At 37.1% G+C, this 23,733-nt stretch overlaps 1 protein-coding gene across 25 annotated transcripts in view; it reads left to right on the forward strand.

The window, feature by feature from the left end:
* The window catches only part of SOX6 (SRY-box transcription factor 6), a 606,402-nt gene that overhangs the window by 506,790 nt on the left and 75,879 nt on the right, over positions 1-23,733 (forward strand). For 17 of the 25 annotated variants that reach the window (XM_054586042.1, XM_054586045.1, XM_054586046.1 and 14 more), the window contains 2 exons: positions 17,396-17,545; positions 23,064-23,289. In XM_054586042.1, the coding sequence (XP_054442017.1) occupies positions 17,396-17,545; positions 23,064-23,289 (376 nt within the window). The remainder of the gene's footprint in view (positions 1-17,395; positions 17,546-23,063; positions 23,290-23,733) is intronic. The other 8 variants (XM_054586051.1, XM_054586052.1, XM_054586054.1 and 5 more) reach the window with 3 other exon arrangements.

The raw sequence follows: 23,733 nt of genomic DNA on the forward strand, positions 1-23,733 counted from the left end.
TAGGGTAATAATATGGGTGTAATAATTTATAGTTCTAATTTGAACATTTCACCTAAAATGTCATATGGTGTGCTTGTCATGTTACAGAATTACATGCTTATGATTTTGTAATAAAAAAGGGGCATTATTTGTGCTGGACCCTGTAGGTATACATTTATGCACATATATACATATGCATGCATATATAATGAATATTATATAATCTTTTGCAGTTTAAAAAGTAATTTATATACAGGCTTTATAATAAATGTGCTTTAACATTACTGCCATATTTTAGAAGAAGAAAGTGAGGCACAGATGGGTAAGTGACTTAGATAAATATACTAATCTATTAAACAAAATAAGACTGTAATAGATGGCTTCAGTGTATTTTAAAATTTACTTATTGACAAGGATTCTATGATTAAAACTGTGCTAACTAATATGTAAGAAGGATAGCTCTCTTGCATAGCTTATTCCCCTCTTATTATAATATTCAAGTAAATTAAAAGTAATTAAATTATAAAAGGGAAAAATTTCAAAGTCAACATGACATTCTCAGGATCCCAAAGAGTTTGTGCATTTTCCAAATTTCTCGTTAGCTGTCTAGAAGGAACTTCAAGCCTAAGAGAATTTAACAAGGATAAGAAGAACTAGCATGAAACCTGTCCTATCTTATTCTGTAGCTTTCTTCTGATGAAAATGTTTGTGCTGAATGCCAGAGCTCCGTTCTTTTGAGGGTTTCTGGGGCTGTCTTAAAACTTTAAAGTTTTGATGAGTCTCCTGGAGTAGCCAGGGAGCGTGTCCTTGCCCATCTCTAGCCTGTGCTGTACTTTGAGCATGCTCAGCAGGTTGCATGCCAGCAGATGAAGCAGATGTTTGACCATACTGGAATGGAGCGCCTGCTGCATCAGGAGCTGGGGATTCCTCTTGACATCTGGACGTGGCTGGGTCCTGGGTCGAGATGCCTGCCTCAGGCCAGGAGGCTGCGGGAGCTGTGGGGCAGAGAGCATAGAGTCTTTGCTGCTCTTTAAGCGATTAGTGCACCGAAGCAGCAATAATGTTGAATTATCGCTTGGCTGCTTTCTTCTCAGGAATCTTGGGACAATAGGGGAGTCTGGAAGGAGCATTTACAGTAAAGTCATGTTCAGAGAGACAAGACTAATTATAGAGTATTAAAGAGCTTTATTTTAAATGATTTAATTTACAAATAACTCTGGACAGTGCATGAAAGTTTTTAAAACCATAAACCCAGTAGCTTAAAGAGACTTTTTAAATTCAAAATGGCTAGTATAGAACCATTATTTCAGCCATTTTCCAATTTTAGGGTTTTGTCAAGTTGTGCTACTGGAGATACAGCATTTGCTAAAAAGAGAAATATACTAATGTATAACGGCTTATTCCCTCCTTCCTTGCTTGAGGGGAAGGAAGACTTTTTGGTAAGCGATGGACTAGACTGTGCACTGGCTTTTATAGTTTCACTTTATCACACCAAAAGCGGGTCTGCATTTGCTATCCAGAGCTGAAACCATCTGTTTCACCAATTTCCTCTATGATATGTGTTATTTAAGCACAATGGATATGGAAATGGGTAGTTTAAAATGTATTTTGTGATAAACAGTTGTCACATTATGTTGCTTTTCCTCTTAAAATTTTTCATTAGTGAGACCTCTGTGCTCAAAGAAGTCTTATAAACAAATTATGGCCATTTGTGTTCACAGTAATATATTGGGGAAGAACGCTATGCTGCTCTCACTTAACCTCTCATATTCTACGGGGGTTATATTTAATTAACACTGGTGAGGGGCTGACCTGAGAGGCTATGGAAAGTGATTGAGCTGCATTTTCCAAGCTCTGCTCTAGTCAACTGGGAGAGAAATTTAAAGGAAAAAATTAGAAAGTACTATTTTCTGAAATTCCCTCTAACTAAGCTGTATTTCAACGGACCATTTAATGCTCAAATGGACAAAGGTATTACTTCAGTCATTGAATTGTGTCAAACGTCTTCTCAGAGGCCCGGTTTAAAAACTGTAGGAAAAGTGGTTTAGCATCACATTCTCAATGGATTATCACTTGGTCTGCTTAAAAAGAAAATAGCAAATAAGTTTAAATTTAAAAAAATAAGAAACAGAAACACCCGCTGTCACTGAACAGAGTGGAGTGCGTACCCCCATCAGTCTCACCCGCACCGGGATTGCCCTCCAGAGTGCAGGAGCTCCTTGGGCCACATGTGGCAGAGGGAAGTACTCCGCTCTGCAGTGTTCCTGTTCACCTGCTCAGAACATCTTCCTTATGTCCCAGGAAGTGTTTGCTCCAGCGCCCCAGGGGCCATCCCCAAGTACTGCGTAGTTAAATCTTTACCTTAGATACAGCATGAGTGAGAGACTAAGAGCAAGAGCGAGAAGCCTTGCTGAGATAGTAGAGGCCTGGATGTCATTTCTCCGCCCCTTTAGCAATAGTTTTAATAAAGAGGCATTTCTTAGTTGCAGAGCAAACTAGTCAGACATAATTCATTTATATCCAACCAACCATACATAATTCATCTATATCCATTTCTGAGTTCATATCCACCTCTGCCACATGTACTGATTATGAATTACTATCGCCAAATACAGATATACTTCACCATGAAACAGGAAAGTGTCTTTATAGTATCAGGGAATGATTGGCCACCATGTACCTGAACACCATGCTTACCTTTTATTTAGCAGCTAGCCTGTTCTCTGACCTGTTTTTCATCTATACAACAGTGAATGGCTGGAGGTTTCAAGAAAGCAGTGTTTGGTTCCATAAGACCTCTTCAGTTAACAGAGATATGTGAACTTGAGCTGATTTCTTCTGAACCTCAGTCTTCTCATCTGTGAAATAAAGATAATGGCACCTCTCATATTGTGATTATTAAATGAAGTAATATAAACAATTACTTAGCACTATGCTTGCTACATGGCTGATACTCAATAAACATCATTTCTATACCCTTATCTCTTTTATTCACCCATTAATTTAACAAATATTTTTAAAGCATGTGCTATGTTCTTTACTTTATTAAGCAAGCAAGCAATGCAAGCTCCTGCCTTTTTATAGTAATAGTCTAGGAAGAAAACCAATTAAATGAGCAATACTTCAAAGTGGTAAGAACAGATAGCATAGGGCTGATCAATTGCTATATATGTAATATGTAAGATGTAATTACATATTAAATATACTCCTTTATTGATTGACCAAGCTGGTTATATACAGGCTCTTTGAAATCTTTCTGTCCTAACACCTATGCCTGAGGACTGCTCCTGAGTTCAAAAAGCATGAGTTCCAGTGCAGTGCTCTTTAGCAAGAAAGCAATAACCAGACAGCAATTATGGTGCTTTAAACTGGACTTTCTACTAATCAAGAAAAGATACCACCATATTGAAAGAAAAGCCTTCACAAATAGACAATGAGATTGTAAAACTGCATAGACTTCCAGAGGTAAAAAAGCCCTCAGTGTCCTTGATGGTCAAATCCTAACCCTTCCACTGGTTCCAGGAGCTTTGGCAAATTAATCTTCCTATACCCAGATTTCATGCAATTAGGAATAATACCCCCACAGGGCAGTTGCAAGGAATAAATAAGAAAATGCTTGTGAAAGGTGATTTACACACTGTCAGGTTCGCTGTGAGTCATTTGCTTTTACAGTTGAAGAGACTGAGGCTGAGGGAAATGGATCAACCTCACCAAAGCCACACAGGCTGTAAGTGGCCTGTATTAGGATGCACAGGATTTGGGGCAACAGTGTCCAGAATTAAATTCAACTGTATCATAAAATAAATTTTGGATGAATTGAACTGAATTAAAACAGATGGCCAAGAGGCCAGTATATCTATGAGCCTTTGTACAGATACATTTTTTTTTGAAATTGAATGTACCAACCAAATGAAGATTATCCTTTAAAAAAACAAAATAAGGCACATTAAAATATAAGACCATGTAACAGGGCTGGTGTAGTGACAAGGCCAGAATATAAACTTATATTAATTTATATGATTACTTATTACATGAAAAAGGACTAATTATTTCATTAGTTTAGCCACACATTAATTCCCCCAATGGTTATTAAGTGCCTGCTGTGTAGTAAGCCCTCTCTTCTATTTGGGGGATACTAAGGTCAGTAGAACTTGATTCCTACAGTCTAGTAAGCAATGTGGCAATTGTTAAAATAGATGTGTTTCCAGAGTAAAAAATTATATGGGAGGAGGAAGTCTTAAGCTCTGCTGGGGGAAATACCAGCGATCTTCATGGGTGAGGTGATGTTAAAAATTGAATCTTGAGAGTGGCAGTGTATAAGGTTTATGGGGGGAGGAAGCAGAGTGGCAGAGAGGCAGAGAAGAGAAAAAGCACTCCAGACAAAGGAGGACACAACTGGCTCCCAGGTGTGAAGCGATAGACAGTGTGCCACATTCAGAACACGACAGTCCAGCACAGGCTGAGTGTACAAGAGGAATAGGAGGTGAGATTGGAAAGGTAAGCAAGGGGTCAGATCACAAAGTACCCTTTATGCTACAATTGGGAATTTGCAATGCATGTGGTAGACATGATTTTATTCACACCATAAATGGCAAAGTGGTATAAAGAACAGTGAACAACTTTATGATGTGATATTCCTCTATTAATTTGATCTCTAGTTTACATTTCCCATTACACTAGGTTTAATAGTTAGGGAACTATGTTTGGTAAGATTCATAGTCCCTTTAGTGCAATGGTACCCTGTGGCAAGTGAAACTGTACAAATAATGTAATGATACACACAGAATAAACAAAACTGTTTAAGATTGAAGGAAAACCAAGGTTCAACCATTTCTCTGGGATTTGGGGAAGTCTGGTAATCTGCAGTTTGAATTAAACCCAATCATATTCAGCATATCGCTTCTCAGTGAATAGACCTTGCCACTATATTTCAAACAAATGATGAATCAAGGAGTAAAAATCTATAAGGAAAAGCTATGGTTCTTCTAATTGTTAATGCCTTGCAATTATGCCCCTTTCTGGAATAATAAAATGGTCCTTGGCAGAGGTCAGGATCTCTGCCACTGACTTATTTAACAGATCCTCTTAACATCTGTCCTGCAGACTGTGCACTTTATTAGCAGACAAGAGACCCAACAGACTTCGCCTGCTGTGTCCCTTTTTCACATTCACACAGCTGTGGATTAACTCAGACTTTCCAGAAGAGGACCAACCAGAAGGGATGGTCATGTTATTGGCTGACTCCAAAAAGATGGGAGAAAAAAGCAGAAACAAATGTTGCCCTAGTACAATTCAGTGTTTTTAGGGTGACAATTACCAGTCTGTTTTAAAAAGGAATAAAAGCAGCTATTTCACTAAAAAAGGAAAGTCTATTCATATCTGTGTGGGAACCTAATCAGGCTCTTGTTTCCAACGACGATGACTCCACAGTCGCACCAGGTCTGCGACAAGAATGCTCCTTTTGTATGCCGATAATGTGGAAACGATAAAATTTCCTTTAAGAGACATATGTGTTTACATCATGAGATGTGTTATTTGACAAAATGCTTTGTTCTCCTCATATTTTCCATGCAGAGTTTCATGCTGGGTTGTTTGGCTGGAAATCTTTGATTAACTAGAAGTAGTTGCTGAAATAAAATAGACACTTTTGTTTTATGAGTCCTCTTGCTGAGCTGTAAATTATAGTAAAACATATAAGGAGTGACAGAAAGAAGTGCTGATTTGAACCTCTGACCCACGACAGGCACAAAAACATAAGATTATTCCTTCAAAGAGCTGCATAGAGACATAAATATTCCATGGTCCACTCGGAAATTATGTCCTCTTAACAAACTAAAGCTGTGATTTTACATCATGCGACGTGAGTTTTCTAAGGGTGTTACTGTAGGCTTAGAGGAGATAATGAAATCCTCCCCAAATCAGGACTTTCAGTGCTTAAAGTTTTTTCTGTTTAACAATGGACAGTGAAAACAAGAACAAAACAAAGTTTCTGTTCACTAAATGAATAGCTAAGAGTGGTTTCCCTTTTTCTAAAGAAGTGGCACATTTTATAAATCTTAAGGCTTTCTCAAAGCCACACTTGAGCCTTAATGTGAGCATCTTAGTTACATGGGACATAGGCTTTGGGCGCTATCCCAAAAGAATGGGCTGAGGGGATACACTAATTACTAAGAGAAGGACAGAAACTCTATTAGCTTAACCATGAAACATTGCAGTGGATTGGTGTCCATTCTACTCAGGATTTTTTTTTTTTGTTAAATAATTTTATAGGATTATTGAAAAACTTTTAGTTAACATAGGATATCTTTTTGGGGCTTCACTGTAAGCATAGCCCACCTAACTTCCTCAGTCAAAACTAATATAGTGCATGTGTTACTAACCTGATTCTGGCAATCATTTTCACAGTATGTACATATATCAAATCATGGCACTGTACACCTGAAACTTACATAGTGTTGTCAATTATGTCTCAATAAAGTTGGGAAAAAAACTAACTGTGCCCAGTGATGGTGTTTCAGAAGTAATTTTTAAAAATATTTTATTTATTTATTTTTAGAGAGAGGAAGAAAGGGAGAAAAACATCAATGTGTGGTTGCCCCCCTACTGGGGCCAGGCCTGCAACCCAGGCACATGCCCTACTGAGAATCAAACCAGCAACCCTTTAGTTGGTAGGCCTTGCAGGCAGGCACTCAACCCACTGAGCCACACCAGCCAGGGCTCGATAGTAATTTATAAATGCTTTCATTATACTGCGCATCATATTGCCTCTCTCCCTTTTTCCTTTTTGTCCTTGCTGTGAGCCCATCAAAGAGAGCATATTGTCTTCGCCTTTGTATCCTTAATTTTTGCTAAATTAAATCAGAGTACCAAATGTTTTTCTGAATAAAATGTTTAGAGTAATGTCTCTTAAAAAGAATATACTGATAAGAATAAGAGCCTGTAAATATTGAGTCTCTAGAGTGTTCCCTCTCCTGAGTTCATGATGTGTATTAATTAATTTACTCCATACAACAATCTTTTGGAGTAGGTATTATTTTCTCTCATTGTAAGGATGTGCAAATTTAAGGCCCAAAGAGTTTAAACAACTTGCCCAAGATCACATAGTAAATGGTGTTCTGACTAAAGAGTACGCGCTCTTACTCACTATGCTACACTGCCTCTCAGAGCAGCATGTGAACCTTATTTTTCCAACTTCCTTCTTCAGTCCTTTATATTAACCATTGCCTGCATCACCTGCTATAAGGATTTTTCATGGTGGATTATTGAGACATTTATCAGAATCATATCGAGTGACAATAAAGCACCTCATATTGCTTATTACACACTATTTGAGTGACTTTTATTATGGCTGCCATGTATAAGGTATCGTTTCTTTCTGCTAATTAGGAAGGAAGCTGTGGGTATTACTGTAGGATACAGATGGTGTATTTACATACTGTAAAACATGCCGAAGTTCTCCAATTGGCAGTAGTGATAATTTGCAGTTTAAGAAACGACAGTTAGTGAAGGTGGCTCTGAAATAGGGTAACTTTTTTAAATATAAAAATGCAGAAGCAAATATAAGAGGAAAGTAAGAAGAGGATGTTTTGTGTCATTTATTACTTATTTTACTTGATTACTTAAAAGTTAATTCAAAATACATCCTTATCTCTCTCAATATTTATTACAAATGCATAGTTCACAGTAATATTATTAGTATGGAATTTCTGTTTAATAAATCTGTACATTTCATCATAGCATGAATTTTGTTCATTAGCATGATTCTTGTGTTCATGAATCCAAACTCTCCTGAGGAATTAAAGACAAAATTCAGTTGTAAAACAATAAAAACATTTTCATATAGTAAACACTTATTTCTAACCATCAACATTTGTTCTATTGATTAAAGTTAAAAAAATAACATTTAAAAATATTTACTTTTCATGCGATTTTGTTTTCTCAAACATATATTTTTTGACAATTTAAATAAAATTTTTTTTTCATTGCATACTTACCCCTATTTGTCTTCATTCTGCGTTGTTAGGGAGGCTTTATTATTGATGGAAATTGAAGGGCATTGAAGCTGGGCAGTTGTAGAATATTTTTCAAGCAATAGCATCTGGTTTCTTGGCAGTCATCGTGGGCCAAGGCAAAGCAGCCCTGGCACATCTCCAGATTATCCTGTGGGTATTGCTGAGGGATTTCCAGGTCTGCCATGTTGTAATTGTGTTTCCTAGAAACCCAGAAACTCAGAAAGGAATTCAAAGTCTGTTAGGCAGTACATAAAGTCTGCATGGCCTGGCCCCTTGCTAACTTTTTGACACCTGACTGTTACCCTTTGCCCAGCTTACTCTGCTCCAGCCACATAGCATTGGCCTCTGTGCTGTTTCTCAAACATTCCGAGCATAAGCACACCTTTGCCTCAGAACTTTCACCTATCCTTTGCCTCTGCCTGGGGTGCTATCCCCAGATAATCACATGGTTTACTCCCTCCCGTCTTTCTTGTCTCTATTCAGTTGTCCCCTAATTTTAGTTTCCCTGATTTCCTCTATATTTAAAAGTCTCCTCTCCCCCATATTTATATGCCTGATCATTTTGTAATTCATAGCACATATTGCCACCAAGATTATATATCTATGTACTTGTTTATTTGTCCTCTGATCCCCAATCCCTTCCCCAGAGTCATTGCTCACTTCTTTTTTCCCAAAGAGCACCTGGCCCATAGTGGCCAATCAATAAATAATTTTTCAGTGAACTTGAACCAGAATTTGCCTTTTGATTACAAGGTACCGCTGCTTTTAAATATTGGGAACCAGACATATATTCATGTATTAAAAGTAACTGATTGAACTCAGCACATGTACTCAAATACATATACCCATTGAAAACTTCCCTGTGGCTTAGTTTCTGGAAAATCTCTCTTAGATTTCAAATCCAACTTCTGGACTCATTGATGAGTTTGTATATATTATCATTAGAGTCAAGATGCACTTGTTTAAGGTTTCCCTAATGAGCTGCGGCCTTGAGACTAGAGAGTTAAAGGAGTGTTACAAATGCAAGCTACACCACTTGGAGCACATTCAGAGAGCTGGGTCTCTTCAGCTTTCCCTGCCGGCTCTTGGAAAACAGTCAGATTCATTCCCCTAATGCCGATTTCCAACTGACCTCATGATCACTTCTTCAAATATCTTGCTTCAAGAATCAAATTACTAATTGTTTCAATACCGAACTTTTTTTCCCGGTTAATTAAGCGTTATATATTTACATATTTTATTTAGGAGCCTAAAAAGAGATACTTGGAAGAATCAGAGAGAGATTGAGTTTTCTTTTTAAAACTATTGGGGACTGTGTTATTTATTCTTAGTGACTTGCACTGTGCAACTATGTTCCGTAAGGAAAAGCTCTTATGAGTACATTCCAATATAACTGGTGCAATCCAAGTTGAATTCTGATTTTTTTTTTTATAGCAGGTGACTGGGTGCTCCGTTATCTGATGGATTCCATTTTTTAAAAGATTCTCTTCATGGAAGGGCAGGGCCTTTTCATGTAAGGGTAGCACCTTTGACCTGAGCCCCTCTCTTACTCTCTTCTTTTTACAGTTTCTCTTCTCCTCCGTACCCCACATATTTCCTCCATTCCCCCATGCCATTAGCACGAGTTATGTCAGAAGAGCAAGCTACTTTGTGCTTGGTAAAATAGGCAAGAGGATCTCTAGCCAGGAAAACTCTTTTTCAATTCATTTTTCTTTACTTGACATTCTTAAGCCTGCCACAGGGGATGATGAAATGAATTAAACAGGCCCTGGCTCTCCAGTGGCTTATAGTCAATGCTTGTCCCATTTTTCCTTTGGTTGTTGTGGAAAAGCAAATGGCAGAAATCTCGAAGGAGGTGAAACAGGTCTTCTCTCACTTGAGAAAAATTTTTGGTCCTTTATGTGTATTTGCATAAACTTTAATTTTAAAAATCTGAAAACACCTTAACATGATTATAATTACCTTAACCTAATTACTATAGTTGCATTTTTAAAATGTGTACATTTTAAAACAAATATTAAATAAAATTCTAAAATGTAAATCATTCTCTGGTGCCCAATGATTACTTTTCAAGTACTTATCAGATAAAATTCTCTTTTAAATCCTAGGGGAAAGGTAAAAACTTATTTTTTTCTGCAGTTCAACCCAAAAGCTCTGATAGAATGAACAAGTTCTATCTGTAGTCACTTCCCTAAGAGAACAGAGGGCAGGGGTAAGAGAGTCCATGTGCACACTGGATGGGAACACAGGGGGTCTGGCTTGTAGATGTTATTTTACCTATTGCTCACCAGTTGGTATTCTTATGCAAATCACTTTTTCTCCCTCTGACTTAAGTTTTCTCTACCTATAAAGCAAAGGATTTGGATTAGATGGCATTTATAATTCTTTTTTCTGCTGACATTGTGTTATCTGGCAAGTCTTGCACCCATGTGCCTATAGGTTCAAGAAGACAGAAACAAAGATAAGATGACTGTCATCTCTCGGGTTCTTTTTGGAGAGGATGTGAGGAAGGGCATATGAAGGAAGGGTGTGTGCAGAAATGAGAGGAATTCCAAGTAGACAGGGGCGAGAATGAAAAAGAAGGGGTTTTAATGGTCACTGTTAACAGAGCATCTATTAAATGTCAGGCATTATGTTAGGTGCTAGAGACATAAAAACAAGTAAGACTCGGTCCTCCCCTTAAGGAACTAAGAATTTGGTGGTAGAGAAAGACAAGAAAAGAAAAGAAAAAGAAATTCCATAAAACACGCAGACATAGGGGTTGTGATATGGTGGGGAAACAAAGAAGGCAGTGGTCAGAGAAGGCTACAGAGAAAGGGAGAAAGTGATTTTTGAGTTGAGACTCAAATGATGAGTAAAATTATGACAAGAGGGATTAATGGGAAGGGAGAATAACATGGCAATAGATAAATATGCAGGAGGGGCAAGGAGATTGACTTGTAAATTAACCCAATATATGAGAAGTGGGCGTGGTAGTTCTTCCCCTATTCCTTCTCCCACCTCCTATCGACAGCCAATTTTCTTTGGTGTCAAATATTAAGAGTACAGCTAAACAAGTACCTTCTATGCTGAAAACAAGGACTTCAGTTCTTTCCTTCCATAAAACCACAGCTATATTTCCTGGATCATTTTGTTGACATTGGAGGTTTATGAGAAGTAAAAGTATTTGTGATCTCTTTCAAATTATTTTTAAGCTTTCTCCCCCACCCCTCATTCAGTCTGTAATGACTTGTTACTGACACACTTTCTTCCCTGTGCTGAACAAGCACTAAATCAGGCTGCTTAATTACCCCAGTCTCTGTTCCACCTTCTCACAGCCAGAATTGCTCAGCTTTGTAGCATGCCTTGCCTGGTAGGAATGGTTGTCTACATTGTTTTGAGAAGGTAACAAACCCCAGGATATCTCTGGAGAACTGAGCCAGGCTTCGGGCCTAGTGTTAGGCAGCATCAATCAAATAAATAATGACATTTCCCTAAGGATGTCCCGCCTACCTTGCTTGTTTCTTCGCAGTAGAGTCCCCCTGAGTAGAGCCTGGTACACAAGAACAGAATCTGAGTTAGCCTGGTCTAGGCCTGGGGTTCGCAGACATTGTGTGGAACCCCAACAAATGGGGTGAATATGAAGGGAAGAGTTGAAATCTTTCAGTAGTGTCTATGAATCTCTTTATAAAGTGGCATTTTTCCTCCTTTTCCTTTCCTCATTATCCACCAATAGGCAATTGCATCTGAGGGAGAAAATTTTTTTTCTTTCTCTCTGGGACAGATTCTGACAGGCCACTTAAAAATGCCCTTTCTAATTGAAATGCCAAAACACAGGAGAATGTACTCCAAAGAAAATCCAATGTGTGAAGTTGTGTCTTCTTTTTCATTGTTGGTTTGCACATACTGGAGAGTACTGGTGTCAATTCAAGGCGCCTGTTAGTATCCGTTTGGTCACGTTCTCCTATTTTTACCATACTCTGTACCGGGCTTTTTGTTGTTGTTTTTTTTGCTTTATCAGCCTATTAAACATGTGTCACTGGGGTATTTCAGGCCTCTTCCGTTATAGCTTAGAGATTGTTTGGAGAAGGGAGTTGTTTAGATCAAAATTGTACCTCTTGCTTTTTCAAGGTGGCTGGTGGTCTCCATTTGAGGATCGTGAAATGCCATTTTAGAAAAAGTAGCTGTAAGACATCTGGAAATATAGTTTGCTATTTGAGAGCTCAGGACAGCAGCAACGTCAGAATCTCTCCTCTTCTTGGACAATGATCCTTGTCTTGTGGCTAGGGACAGGAAATAGGTTTCATCGTGCTTCACTGTACAGCTTATTTAAAATAATGTAACTAATGTATAAAGGCAGGAAGCGCATGGACTTAAAAGTGACACTTATCCTAAAATAGTTAATACTTGCTATCTTACATGATTATTTCGAAGGGTAAATAATAGATGCAAAATACCTAGCACAATAGCTGAGTTAGTGTTCAATGTGTTTGTTGAATTAACACGTGAATGAGTGGGGGTGAGCGGGTGACGGCATGACTGGCTTTGTGGTTAAGTGAAAATCATGTGATTAGGAGACGAAAAGGCCTTGCGCCTTGTTTCTTTGGTGCTCTCCACGGGAGATATTATGTGATTTATCCTAAAAAGCAGGCATCTCATATTATATTTCATGTTATTGTAAATATCAGATACATTGTGACACCGCCCATTATAATTTGACATGAATTTGTCTGTTCTGAAGGGAAATCATGCCTCTCTTCCCAAATACAACTGTATTATAAAATGACTCCGAACAATACATTTCTTAGGCCCAGACTGTAGACCAGTGTGTGTGCTGGAAGATACTCAAGTATTTTACCATAAGGCTGTTTGGCTTGTAAGACCTCCTGTTTTGTGTAAATCTAAGCAGGCTTAGTTATTAAAAGTGTCCCTAGGACCCAAATGCAAGATAGGTTTTCCTTTAAGGCTAGTGTCAGAACACAAAACTCTAGAAATATTGTTAGAGGTATATATTTGTGGATTTGTGAGATCTTCTTAGGACTCTCTTAATCAAATTTATTTAACAGATTGGCAATGATTAGAGGTAAACCATAGAAAACCTTCTTTGTGTCTTGGTTTCAGCTCAGTCTTCTTTGCAGATCCTTGTATTTTGGGGAGAAAGTCTGACATGACCCAGGGGGGCTAGGAGGCCCTGCTCCTGTCCAGCCTCCTCTCACGCCACTCCTCGCTCACGCAGCCGTCTTGCCACATTGGTCTTTTTAAAGTCCCTTGAAAATGTTACCTTCTTTTCTACCTCAGAGACATAATAATTGATGTTACTTCTTTCTACAGTGTTCTTTATCAACCTTTCCACCTGGATAATTCTTACTTAAAATGCTACTTCCTTAGAAAAGCTGTTCAGATCCTCCAGACTATGTTAAATGCCCTTGTTTGATGGTCTCTTGACATTCTGTATTTTTCTTTCTCAGCACTTACCTTAACCATAATTTATAGTTACTGTCTAAGCATTTATTTAATATGTTTCTCTTTCTAGCTCCATTATGGGAGGGATTATTTCTGAGTTGCTTGTTTTTAGCAGAGTGTTTAGTTAATAGTAAGCATTTAATAAAGATTTGTCATTGAACAAATTCATCAATGCTGGAAATGTGCTTGAAAGGTGCAAAGGTTGGTTCATCATACATCCATTTGTACTTTTAATGATAATGTTGAAGTGAGAGCCAGTGCTTAGTAGTTATAAGGCCTCAGGCACGCTACTTCTGTTCTCTAGACCTCAGCTCATCAGTAGAATGAGGAGGTCAGACTAGACTAAATGATCTGTTAAGGCCCTTTCAATTCTAGGTGCTAAGTATGTCAGTGTTCCACTTACCAAAATTTTAATGCTGACTACTTTATTAAAACTGAACTCATAAAGTAGGTGGAATAGTTTTAGCCATAAAATAGTAAAAGCATTTCTGAAAGTGCTCCTATAAAATGTAAGTGATTTTATAATTTTGAAAAATATTTAGCTAGGCTTATTTTAACATGTATGCACTGCATTTATTTTATATACCTTGGATAAAGAAACAATTCAACATCCCAAACAATCACTGAGTATTTTTTAAAAATTAAAATGCAACAATCTGTATTTACAAAAACAGTCTTTACCAAAATTTAAATATTTATGGGACTTTGGTTAAGCCTATTAGAAGCTTTACTACATTGTTGATTTTTTTTAAAACCTTAACTGTGTTTGTAAATCAATATTTATTATTATCATCGTTATGACTATAAACTATGATCTGAGGGTCCTGCATGTTGTAAAGTCTTATATGATAGTCAGATTTTAACTTTTTAAAAATGATTTTATTTATTTATTTTTGTAGAGAGGAAAAGGGTAGGAGAAAGAGAGGAAATAGAAGCATTGATAGGTTGCCTCTCACACGCCCCCACTGGGGACCTTGTCGGTAACCCAGGCCTGTGCCCTGACCAGGAATCAAACTGGTGACCTTTCTTATTGCAGATCAACACACAACCCACTAAACCACGCTGGTCATGGCTAACTTTTTTGTTTTTAAGCCATTGGGCCATTGTTCTTAAAGGAGCTTTCTAACTAAAACTATTTATTTGAATAACTAATATTTTATCTTCTTTCACAAAAGAATGCAGTAGCATTTAGAGAAACTTTAAATTTATAAGTAACTGAACTGAAAAGAAAAATTGACACTATTCTGAAGTTACTGCTTAAGCAATATCATTTGTATTAGAAAAGTTTGACAGGTCAGTGAAGCTGGCAGTCATTGAGCAGCTGTCTAATCAACAACACTTACCAAACAACTTCAAATGAATTATTTTTTGTGAAACAATATAATTTAATTTGTACTAAATTTATTTTTTTAAACTCAATATCATAAAATTATTCATTACATAAATAGTAAATATAATCATATACCACTTCTGTTGCCTTATTTATATGTAGAAAATTACTCTCCTTCCTAACACCCAGTGATTTTACATACTGTATGTTAACTCAGAAAGAATCAATTAGTTCATCTTTTATTTGCAAGGCACTATTCTTGATGCTAAGCATTATTCTTGATGCTAAGCATTCAAAACTAATTAGGTTGATCAGGACTTCAATAAGGTTACAGTGTATCAAAGGTGGTAAGACATATGGGCATAACTAAATGCAAGGTTGAAAACTGTGATAAGCATCACAAGGAAGGTGCAAGTCAGGTGTTAAGGGTCAATATCTTACATCTCCAGGGCTATCTGCTTGTTCTAAGACTTTGAATCCTCGTTAGTGCCTAACATAGGCCCTTGCATATAAAGCATATTCAATTAATGTTAGCTTAGAAGGTGAGCTGTGAAATTGTTTTCTAAACTATATCTATTTAATGAATGGGATTCTTTTTATCCAAGTCAAACCCAAAGTCTTCCATCTGAAAAGTGTAAAACATATCTAAAATGGTATGTTTTGTTGGACAGAATGTGAAAATTTAACTTTCATGAGTGCCTCTGTCTTTACTGATTTTTATTTCAAGTCTCATTCTCCTAAATCTTACCTGGTAGCCTACTGTTCTGTTTACTCGGATCTGTAAGTTATATGGAATATGACCATACTTCTTTGGGCCTCTAATGTATAAGTAATCAAAATTCTCAAGGAACTCCTAGGCGTCACAACTCTGAGGAATCTCAAAAGTCATGGAGTCTTGCCTCTTTTAGGTACAGCTCACTAGAAAGACGCATAAACTGAGTGATTATCAAAGGTTAGAGGCTGCAATGAACACTATTTCTAAAAAACAATCGATCTGAAGGATTCCTGAGTTTAGTCAGCCTTTTAAAAAATATACTTGTTTCCAAAGACTTGTTTTTCTGCTTTTTTTCCACTAGCTTATGTTTCCTGAAGGGTTGAAGATTCAGTAAAATTGACTTTCTTCTGATCTTGTGAAATATTGAGGTAAAATGGAGGCATAAATGAGTGTAAGAACTCCTGCCTCCCTAAGGTCTCAGGACTCTTTAACACTTAATGCTAGGGCACCGCTGGTCATAATACCAGCTATATAGCCAACCTTTATCAATTCTCCACCATCTCCACTCTTCAGCATAGAACTTTTCTTCACTGGCTTAACCCAAGCAGAAAATGTTCGGAAGCTTCACTTGTCCCTCTTTTGAAGATACCTGGCTGAATTTCAAAGGAAAAGAGTACAACATAGTAAAAAGGAAACAAAAAACACGGCCCTCTTTACTCCCCTAAGTTTTAGCAGATTGACTGACTCTTTCTTGTGAATTTTTCTTGCCACTGAGTCATTGCACATACAGAATTATGAAACTTTAATTTCTTTAGAGGCTTGTTATATTAGAAAAATTGTTCCAAAGAAAGCAACAATCATGACATAAGCACATCTGGCTCTTGCAAATTATTCTTTATTAAGCTTTCATTTAATTACATGTGCTGAAAGGTCTGTTTTTGATTACTGTAATTTTTTTTATTTGTCCATCTGAATGATAGTAATGCTGGAAATTACATACAAACCACCTGTTTTTTCTCCCTTACTAATGTGGTAAAGTTTGAGCTATTTTTTCTGTGGTTGATGAAACTAGGAAGTTTTCTATTTATTATGATAGAAATATGACTATGGAGGTAATGGCTTAATCTTGATGATAAGAAGGAAAGAAAATATTTGAATGAAGTTTTCATGAATTAAGTGGTATTAAAATTGAGGTATATGAGTTTTGGTCAACTAGCAGATCTCTGTGTTCATGTATCACCAATTTCACCCCAAAAAGCTAATAAACTGACAGTTAAGTATTTAACCTCCTGTGCTGCAAGAAGGAAGCTTGATTTTTATTTTATTATTTTTTCCCCACAAATCTGGCTGTATTCTCTTGAGGACTGTACACTGCCTAGAAATAAGACCCTGAGAAGAGAGTGACTTCCACTGGGCTCAGGGATCGTGAGGGCAGCACGGGTGTCATGCAGAAGTATCAGCGTTCCCTCGGGAGCTTGGTCAGTGTTGAATAGGGACGATGTTCTGGTAGGAATCCAGAGGAAAATTCAGCTTAGTTTCTTAGTTCATGAATATTAAAATTACACGAATGGACATACCAACTTTTAAAGAACTTTTAATACATATTTTAGGCACTGGAAAGAATCTTTGAGACCATTTAGCCAAATTCCCTTTTTGTACAATTGAAGAAATTGAGTTCTAGAGCGATCGAGTCCTTTGTTTAGGGCCATACAGTTATTGCTAGAAGGACAGGGACAGAACAGCACTCATTTTTTCTGTTACATTATTTGGTCTCTCTTATTTTCCTCTATAAAAAAGTGGTGAAAGAGAAATTGCAAGGCTGTCAGAGAAATAGCTCTCTAACAATACGGTAAGTTTTTTTGAAATGCCATTTCAGCTGCATTTAAAGAGATAATGTTTGTCTTCCCTGTTTTGCAGCAGCTCTATGCCGCTCAGCTGGCCAGCATGCAGGTGTCACCTGGAGCAAAGATGCCATCAACTCCACAGCCACCAAACACAGCAGGGGCAGTCTCACCTACTGGGATAAAAAATGAAAAGAGAGGGACCAGCCCTGTAACTCAAGTTAAGGTACTTGCTTTGCAGGATTGGGGAAACAGTTTTGAAAATAGCTTCACAAGAAAGGTAGTGAACCAGGCTGTGTTGGGAGTAAACAGCAGGAAACATAGCAACATAAAAGATCCCCAAAATGCTCCTCTTTATGGTAAATTTCATGATTGAGCACTGAGAAACAGGTGTTTCCCTTTTGATAACAATAGTGCCATATTGTGAGATCTTTACCTAAATCTGCAAACTCACTTCTCAAGAGTTTTTCCCCTTTGGATTCTAGCTTTTATTTTTTAATGTTCATTGGCATGAATGGCCATGGTTTTATTACTAGTGTTTGTCATAGGCTTGTGACATTTCTCTCTAAGTTTCTTAAACAGGTGGGGAGCCAACTTATAGTACCAGAGAAGGAGGATCTCAAAAGATTAGATTTTAAAAAGGGAATAACAACAACAACAACAACAACAACAACAACAAAAGAGCTTAATGCTGGACTTTATGTGGTTTGTTGATAAAGCTGTCCCCTTCAAAAATAGTTGTAAATGTGGGCTCTGAGGACTGTGTGGTATCATGCATAACCATGCTTTGATGCCTTTTAGGTTGTGATAAGATAAACAGGCTCTCCCAAGTAAGGGCTAGGACATAACAGATACCTTTCCTCACTGATTTTCAGTGCCTTAGAATGGGGCAGCCAGGAGGTACTTGGCAACTAAGGAAAATTGATGACCTATTTCAACTTTGTGCTGCAGCTGGTACCTATAGGTGGTACTGGTTGGTTTTTATGATAACCTTTCTTTCCTGTATTGAATTAACAAACTCAAACAGTTCAGAAAAACAATTGTTTTGTGTAATTGACTCATTTACTTAGAGGGATATGCTAAGCATAGATACATTATTGTAATGCGCCCAAAGTACCGTATTGGGAGAAAATTTGCAATTCTTAAATCTTCACATGGAAAATATCTAAAGCCCAACAAAAAAAGCATTGAATGCTATAAATTCACTGAAATCATTTTATTTTCTAATATTTGCAGATAGAAATTTTGAGATTTCAAAAAGGCCTTTAAAAAAATATGGATCCCAAATACCGAAGATAAGAAAAGTAAACATCAGTAAGAAAGATAGTTCTGCCTGTGCCCCAAAGGCTTTTAGATTCTCCAGAGAAATAGGTAGACATTTATACTTTGTTGTTAGAAATACTGAGATATGACAATACACTGTTCACATTTACTAAGATAGCACAACTATGGTAACAGACTATTTTGTGTTTCAAGGGTTCCTATTTGTCAATAAGAGTTAGAACACTACAACTTAAACCAAAGCACTTGTTTAATTATAGTTGTTAAAGTATGAGCATATCAAACATCAACGACTTGAGGCCTTGCGTATTAGATATTTTAACATGAAAAAGTCATTTTATAAGTGAGTTGGCCAAATGGAACTGCACCAAACCAAGTCTTTACTGGATGAGTAAAATGTTCCCTGGTTAAATTTAAGTTTATATCTGCTTTTACCATTCCAGCTTTGTGGGCCAGCTGAATTTTATTACTCACTTGACCACATGCAAATTCTTAGGGAGTTCTCTATATAATTTGATCTGACTATATTTTATGTTAATAACAAAGGAAGCATTCCTTATATGTACTAGATTGTTTATTGTATGTGTGGGTAAAAATATATAGACAAAGATAGAAAACAAATGCTTTAAATTTTAAAAATAGCTCCTATCTATTATTGAAGAAGTTCTGAGACAATCTTGTAATTTTCCAATTGAAAGAAATATGATCACTAAAATATCTCATGTTTCTGTCTATAGTCATTGCTTTCCTTGTGTATATAACACGTCCACATCACAAAGGGCATAGTTTGCTGAAGGTAACAAAAATAAACACAAATGGTTTTATGTACCTTCTTCCCCCAGAATTTTTATTCGCTGTAATTGTCAACATCAGAAGTCAAAATGTTTCTGTTCAAATGTCAGTTGTACCATTTTTATCAGTCGTGTCATGTTGGGAAACTTACTTAAATTTTTTCTGCCTTAATTTTCTCCTCTCTAAAATGAAAGTTAATATTATTATGGGTCTTAAATGAGATAATGCACCCTCTATCATATAGTGAGTATTCCATAAATGTTAGTATAGTGATGTTGATGACGATAATCTGATGGTGATAAAGAAGATGGTGGTGGTGGTGGCAGAAGGGCTTGTGATTGAAATATCTGGTTGGATACCAAGAGAGATCCTAACAATCTACCTAGAGGATTACCATTTTCAACCATGAGGGAGAAACAGGGCCAGATTTACTCTGCCAGCTTAAACAACTAAAAGTCAAGACAAGATGTATAAAACAATGGTTTTCAGACATTTACAATAGAAGTACAGGGCAGTGATTCCTGACTAAAGAGAAACAAGTGAGGCAGGCACTATAGTTGTTTCAGTTCACTATCCAGGCAGCAGTGCAGGGTGGGCTATATATGGAGTTTGGCAGCCTCCCTGAGTTAAAGAGACAGAGTTCAGAGTTTAGGGATGTTAAGGCAGATGGAGTTTGTGGGGTAGAGTACCAGAGAGGACAGAGCTGGACCCAGAGAGAGTACATTGAAGATTTATAGAAAGTTCCCCAAATTTAGCTGCATGTATTGATTAGCATATGCATATAAGAAAACTACCTAACATCAGGGAAAAATACAGGAAGAGCTAACAAAAGAGTTATAAGATTCACAAAGGACTGAGAATAGTTTATATTCCATTATGCAGAGTGGAAAGTTCTCCTGATATATGGCTCATCAAGTAGAATCCCCAGAAGGGTATTACCTCAGTAACGGGGCCAAATTATCCTTAGATTAGAAGTGGCTCTGGACTGCTTAACAAAGCTTAAAAGTGTGTTTAGAAAGAACCAAATTGCTCTGTATCTCAGAACAAAGTTTACAGATATTTAAATGAATATGCAAACTCCAACACCCAACAGTGTAATAAAGTTCACAATGTGTAGAATCCATTCAATAATTATCAGGTTTTCTTAGAAGCTAGAAAATGTGAACAATAATGAGGAGAAAACTCAGTCTAGAGAAACAAACCCCAAAATGACGCAGATAATAGAATTAGTAGATGAGCCAGTGAAACCAGCTATTCTAAGACTTTCAAGTATAGCCAAGTGAGGAGATAGGCAAATCTGCTCCCTGAAAAGCATCCATAGAATTTCTATCTAGCCAGGGCAGGCTATGAGGACCAAAAGCAGGTCTGCCACAGTAGAAATGGATTTACATGATTTGGAATTGGTAGGTGCTTCCAGTTCCAGTGGCATTGTTTATGGAAGTGGAAATTATTAAATTATAAAAAGAAATAAATTGGAGTATATGCGAAGCTGAATAAAACCAGATGTTGTAAACTCTGCATGTTTAAGAAGGCAGAGGAAAACATAAGAATTATACGTGAAGACATGGAAGACCTAAATTGAATGTTTGGAGATGAAAAATACAGTGTTTGAAATGAAAAGTGCCCTGGATTAGTACTTGATTGAGATTAACAAGAAATTAGACATTACAGAAGATTAGGGAACTTGATTATATAACAATGAAACTGTTTGAAATGATCTACACAGAAAAAAGAGAGTGCTGTGGGAAGCAATTGACCCAATAGATGCAACTGAAGCCCTGACAGGGTAACGAGCAGAACTCTCCTAAAGAAGCAAGAGCTGCCGATTACCCAAATTTGAAGGCAATTCTGGACTTATGTATCCAAGAAACTCAGTGAACCCCCAAATAAAGAAACATGGGGAACACTAACTAGATACTTAGCATGTTAATCACTGTTATTTAGACTTAAATAAAGGAACTAACTTGTCTAAATATCCTTTGAGTTCAGAGCAAAAGGAAATACATTGTAATTAAGCATATTGGATAATTTTGACATTGATAATGCATATAACTGTATTAGCTAAGAACCTATCCTATGTCTAGACATAAATAAAAAAACATTGTAACATAGATGTGCCCAATTACCTATTTCCTACCATGACAAAAACAAAAACAAAAAACTGTAGGGCATCACTACATTATCAAATGACTTATTGTCTCTGATAGTATAGAAGTAAAGGGCTATGGGATTTGGAGTCCAGTAAACTGTAATTCAAATTTTTATCCCTCCATGTATAGTTTGGACAATGATTTTATCACTCTGACCCATCTCCCTCAGCAAATTTTTAATAATATTGCCCACCTTCATAGATTTATTGATAGTGAAATGAGCTACTATGTATGGAAATGTCTAGCATAGTGCTTGGTTCATAACAGCTCCTCTGTTGAATGTTATATATATATTTTTTCTGGCTCTACTTCCTGAGTACTATTTTCTGGCATCCATTTTTGTTTCCTCTTAAACAATGACCACTAATGCTGGAAGAGACCTTAGAGATCAGCTAGAATTCGGCCCCTCTCTTTTCTCCTGCAGATGAAGAAATGGAGTCCCAGAGAGGCCACGGGTTTGCCAAAGGGGAGAACACTCTGTTTCCAAGCTCTACTGTGTTTTAAACAGTAACATGAAAAGCAAGTTCTCTGTGTCTCCTCAGAAGCAAAACAGGAATTAACATTTGCTGACGATTTTATTTTAGAGCACAATAATGCCGATCTTAAAACTGAACATTTAAATGAATATGCTCATATTACAAATAAATTTCTAGCATGATGGAAGGGTTGTTATGGGTATTTGATGGCAGGATAAATGAGACAAACTAGAGGCAAGGAGCCTAGCTTTCAAGCTTCTGGTTAAACTAGAGTTACAAGCAAGATATTTGAACACTGTGCTCAGTAAAGGACGGGCATCTTAAAATAGATATTCTGTAAATATATGAGGCAAAGATATAAAGAGACATCACTTTAGACATGAGAAATAAATTGCATATAGCATGGTATGTAAAATGTAATTATAATGTGTGCTAGCTCTTTGCAAAAATTAATTTTAAACATGAGTAGAGACCAGAACATAGACCATGAAGAGCGCCCACACCCAGAAAGCCACATAGAAGCCATGCTGTGGCGTGTGGCTCCCCGGGCAGAGGGCCAGGGGGTCGGAAGAAGGCTTCCCGTGTTTCCATTTTTAAAGTCCTTGCAATTGTTTGATTTAAAATATATATTAAAAAATTAGCTGCAGAGCCTATTTATAGTTCCAAGAACTTTTTAGAGAGAATAACACAAAAGCACTACAGAGCTGCTGAAATTTTAAATAATTCTTTGTAAATGCCCTAGGTTAATTTAGATCCCTGAAAACACATTAGGAAATTAAGCTGTAATGTGAGCTAATTCAGATTTTAATTTGGCAAAAAGAATGATCCAACTACACAGTTAATGTAAATAGAAGCATAACACAGGGAAATTAATGAGGTTTCCTTCTGATGAATCTTCAAGGAGGTAGATAATTAGCTTCTTTTGTTATGATTGTAGGAGAATGTGGCATTGTCTCTGAGGTGTAAAATAACTGTGGCTTACTAAGTGATAATGTGCTTCATTTGTCTTTTTTTTTTAATAATTATTTATGTTAAACTCTTGTAGGATGAAGCCGCAGCACAGCCGCTGAATCTCTCATCCCGACCCAAGACAGCTGAACCTGTAAAGTCCCCAACCTCTCCCACCCAGAGCCTCTTCCCAGCCAGCAAAACCAGCCCTGTCAACCTGCCCAACAAAAGCAGCATCCCCAGCCCCATTGGAGGAAGCCTGGGAAGGGGATCCTCTTTAGGTAAATGGAAAGGTCAACACCAGGAAGAGACTTATGAATTAGGTAAAAGAAAGCAAACCTGTTGAGTGATGACTGCTCCTTATTTCCAAAGTGTTCCTTAGTCCAAGGGGAAAGAAATGTAAAATGTGTTCTACTGAAACATAACCCAATTTGGTGTCTTTGGGGTGATCAAAACTTTTGGAAAAGGCCATAATATAAATTTTGCTGAGATGGGTTCTTTAGATAATGATGAGTAAGATCTGGCAGATCAGAGACTTGGGAATTTCTGTGTTTGGTTGGTGCTTTGCCGCTAAAGTAGCTCTGGGCAGAAAGAGTGACCACGAACCCGCTGAGGGCCTAAAGAGACCCTAGGCTCAAAGCTGCTTGTCAAAAGCTCAACAGTCCTTTGAAATTTTATATTTTCTCCTTAAGACATACGTGAATTTTACATCTATTCTACTAGTTTTCATGAAAAAAAATATGAGTGACACATTTCAATGACATAAT

This window comes from Pteronotus mesoamericanus, unplaced genomic scaffold, assembly GCF_021234165.1.
Source record: "Pteronotus mesoamericanus isolate MK-2021 breed Mesoamerican mustached bat unplaced genomic scaffold, CSHL_Meso_final contig_90, whole genome shotgun sequence".
In the NCBI taxonomy this organism is placed as follows: domain Eukaryota; kingdom Metazoa; phylum Chordata; class Mammalia; order Chiroptera; family Mormoopidae; genus Pteronotus; species Pteronotus mesoamericanus.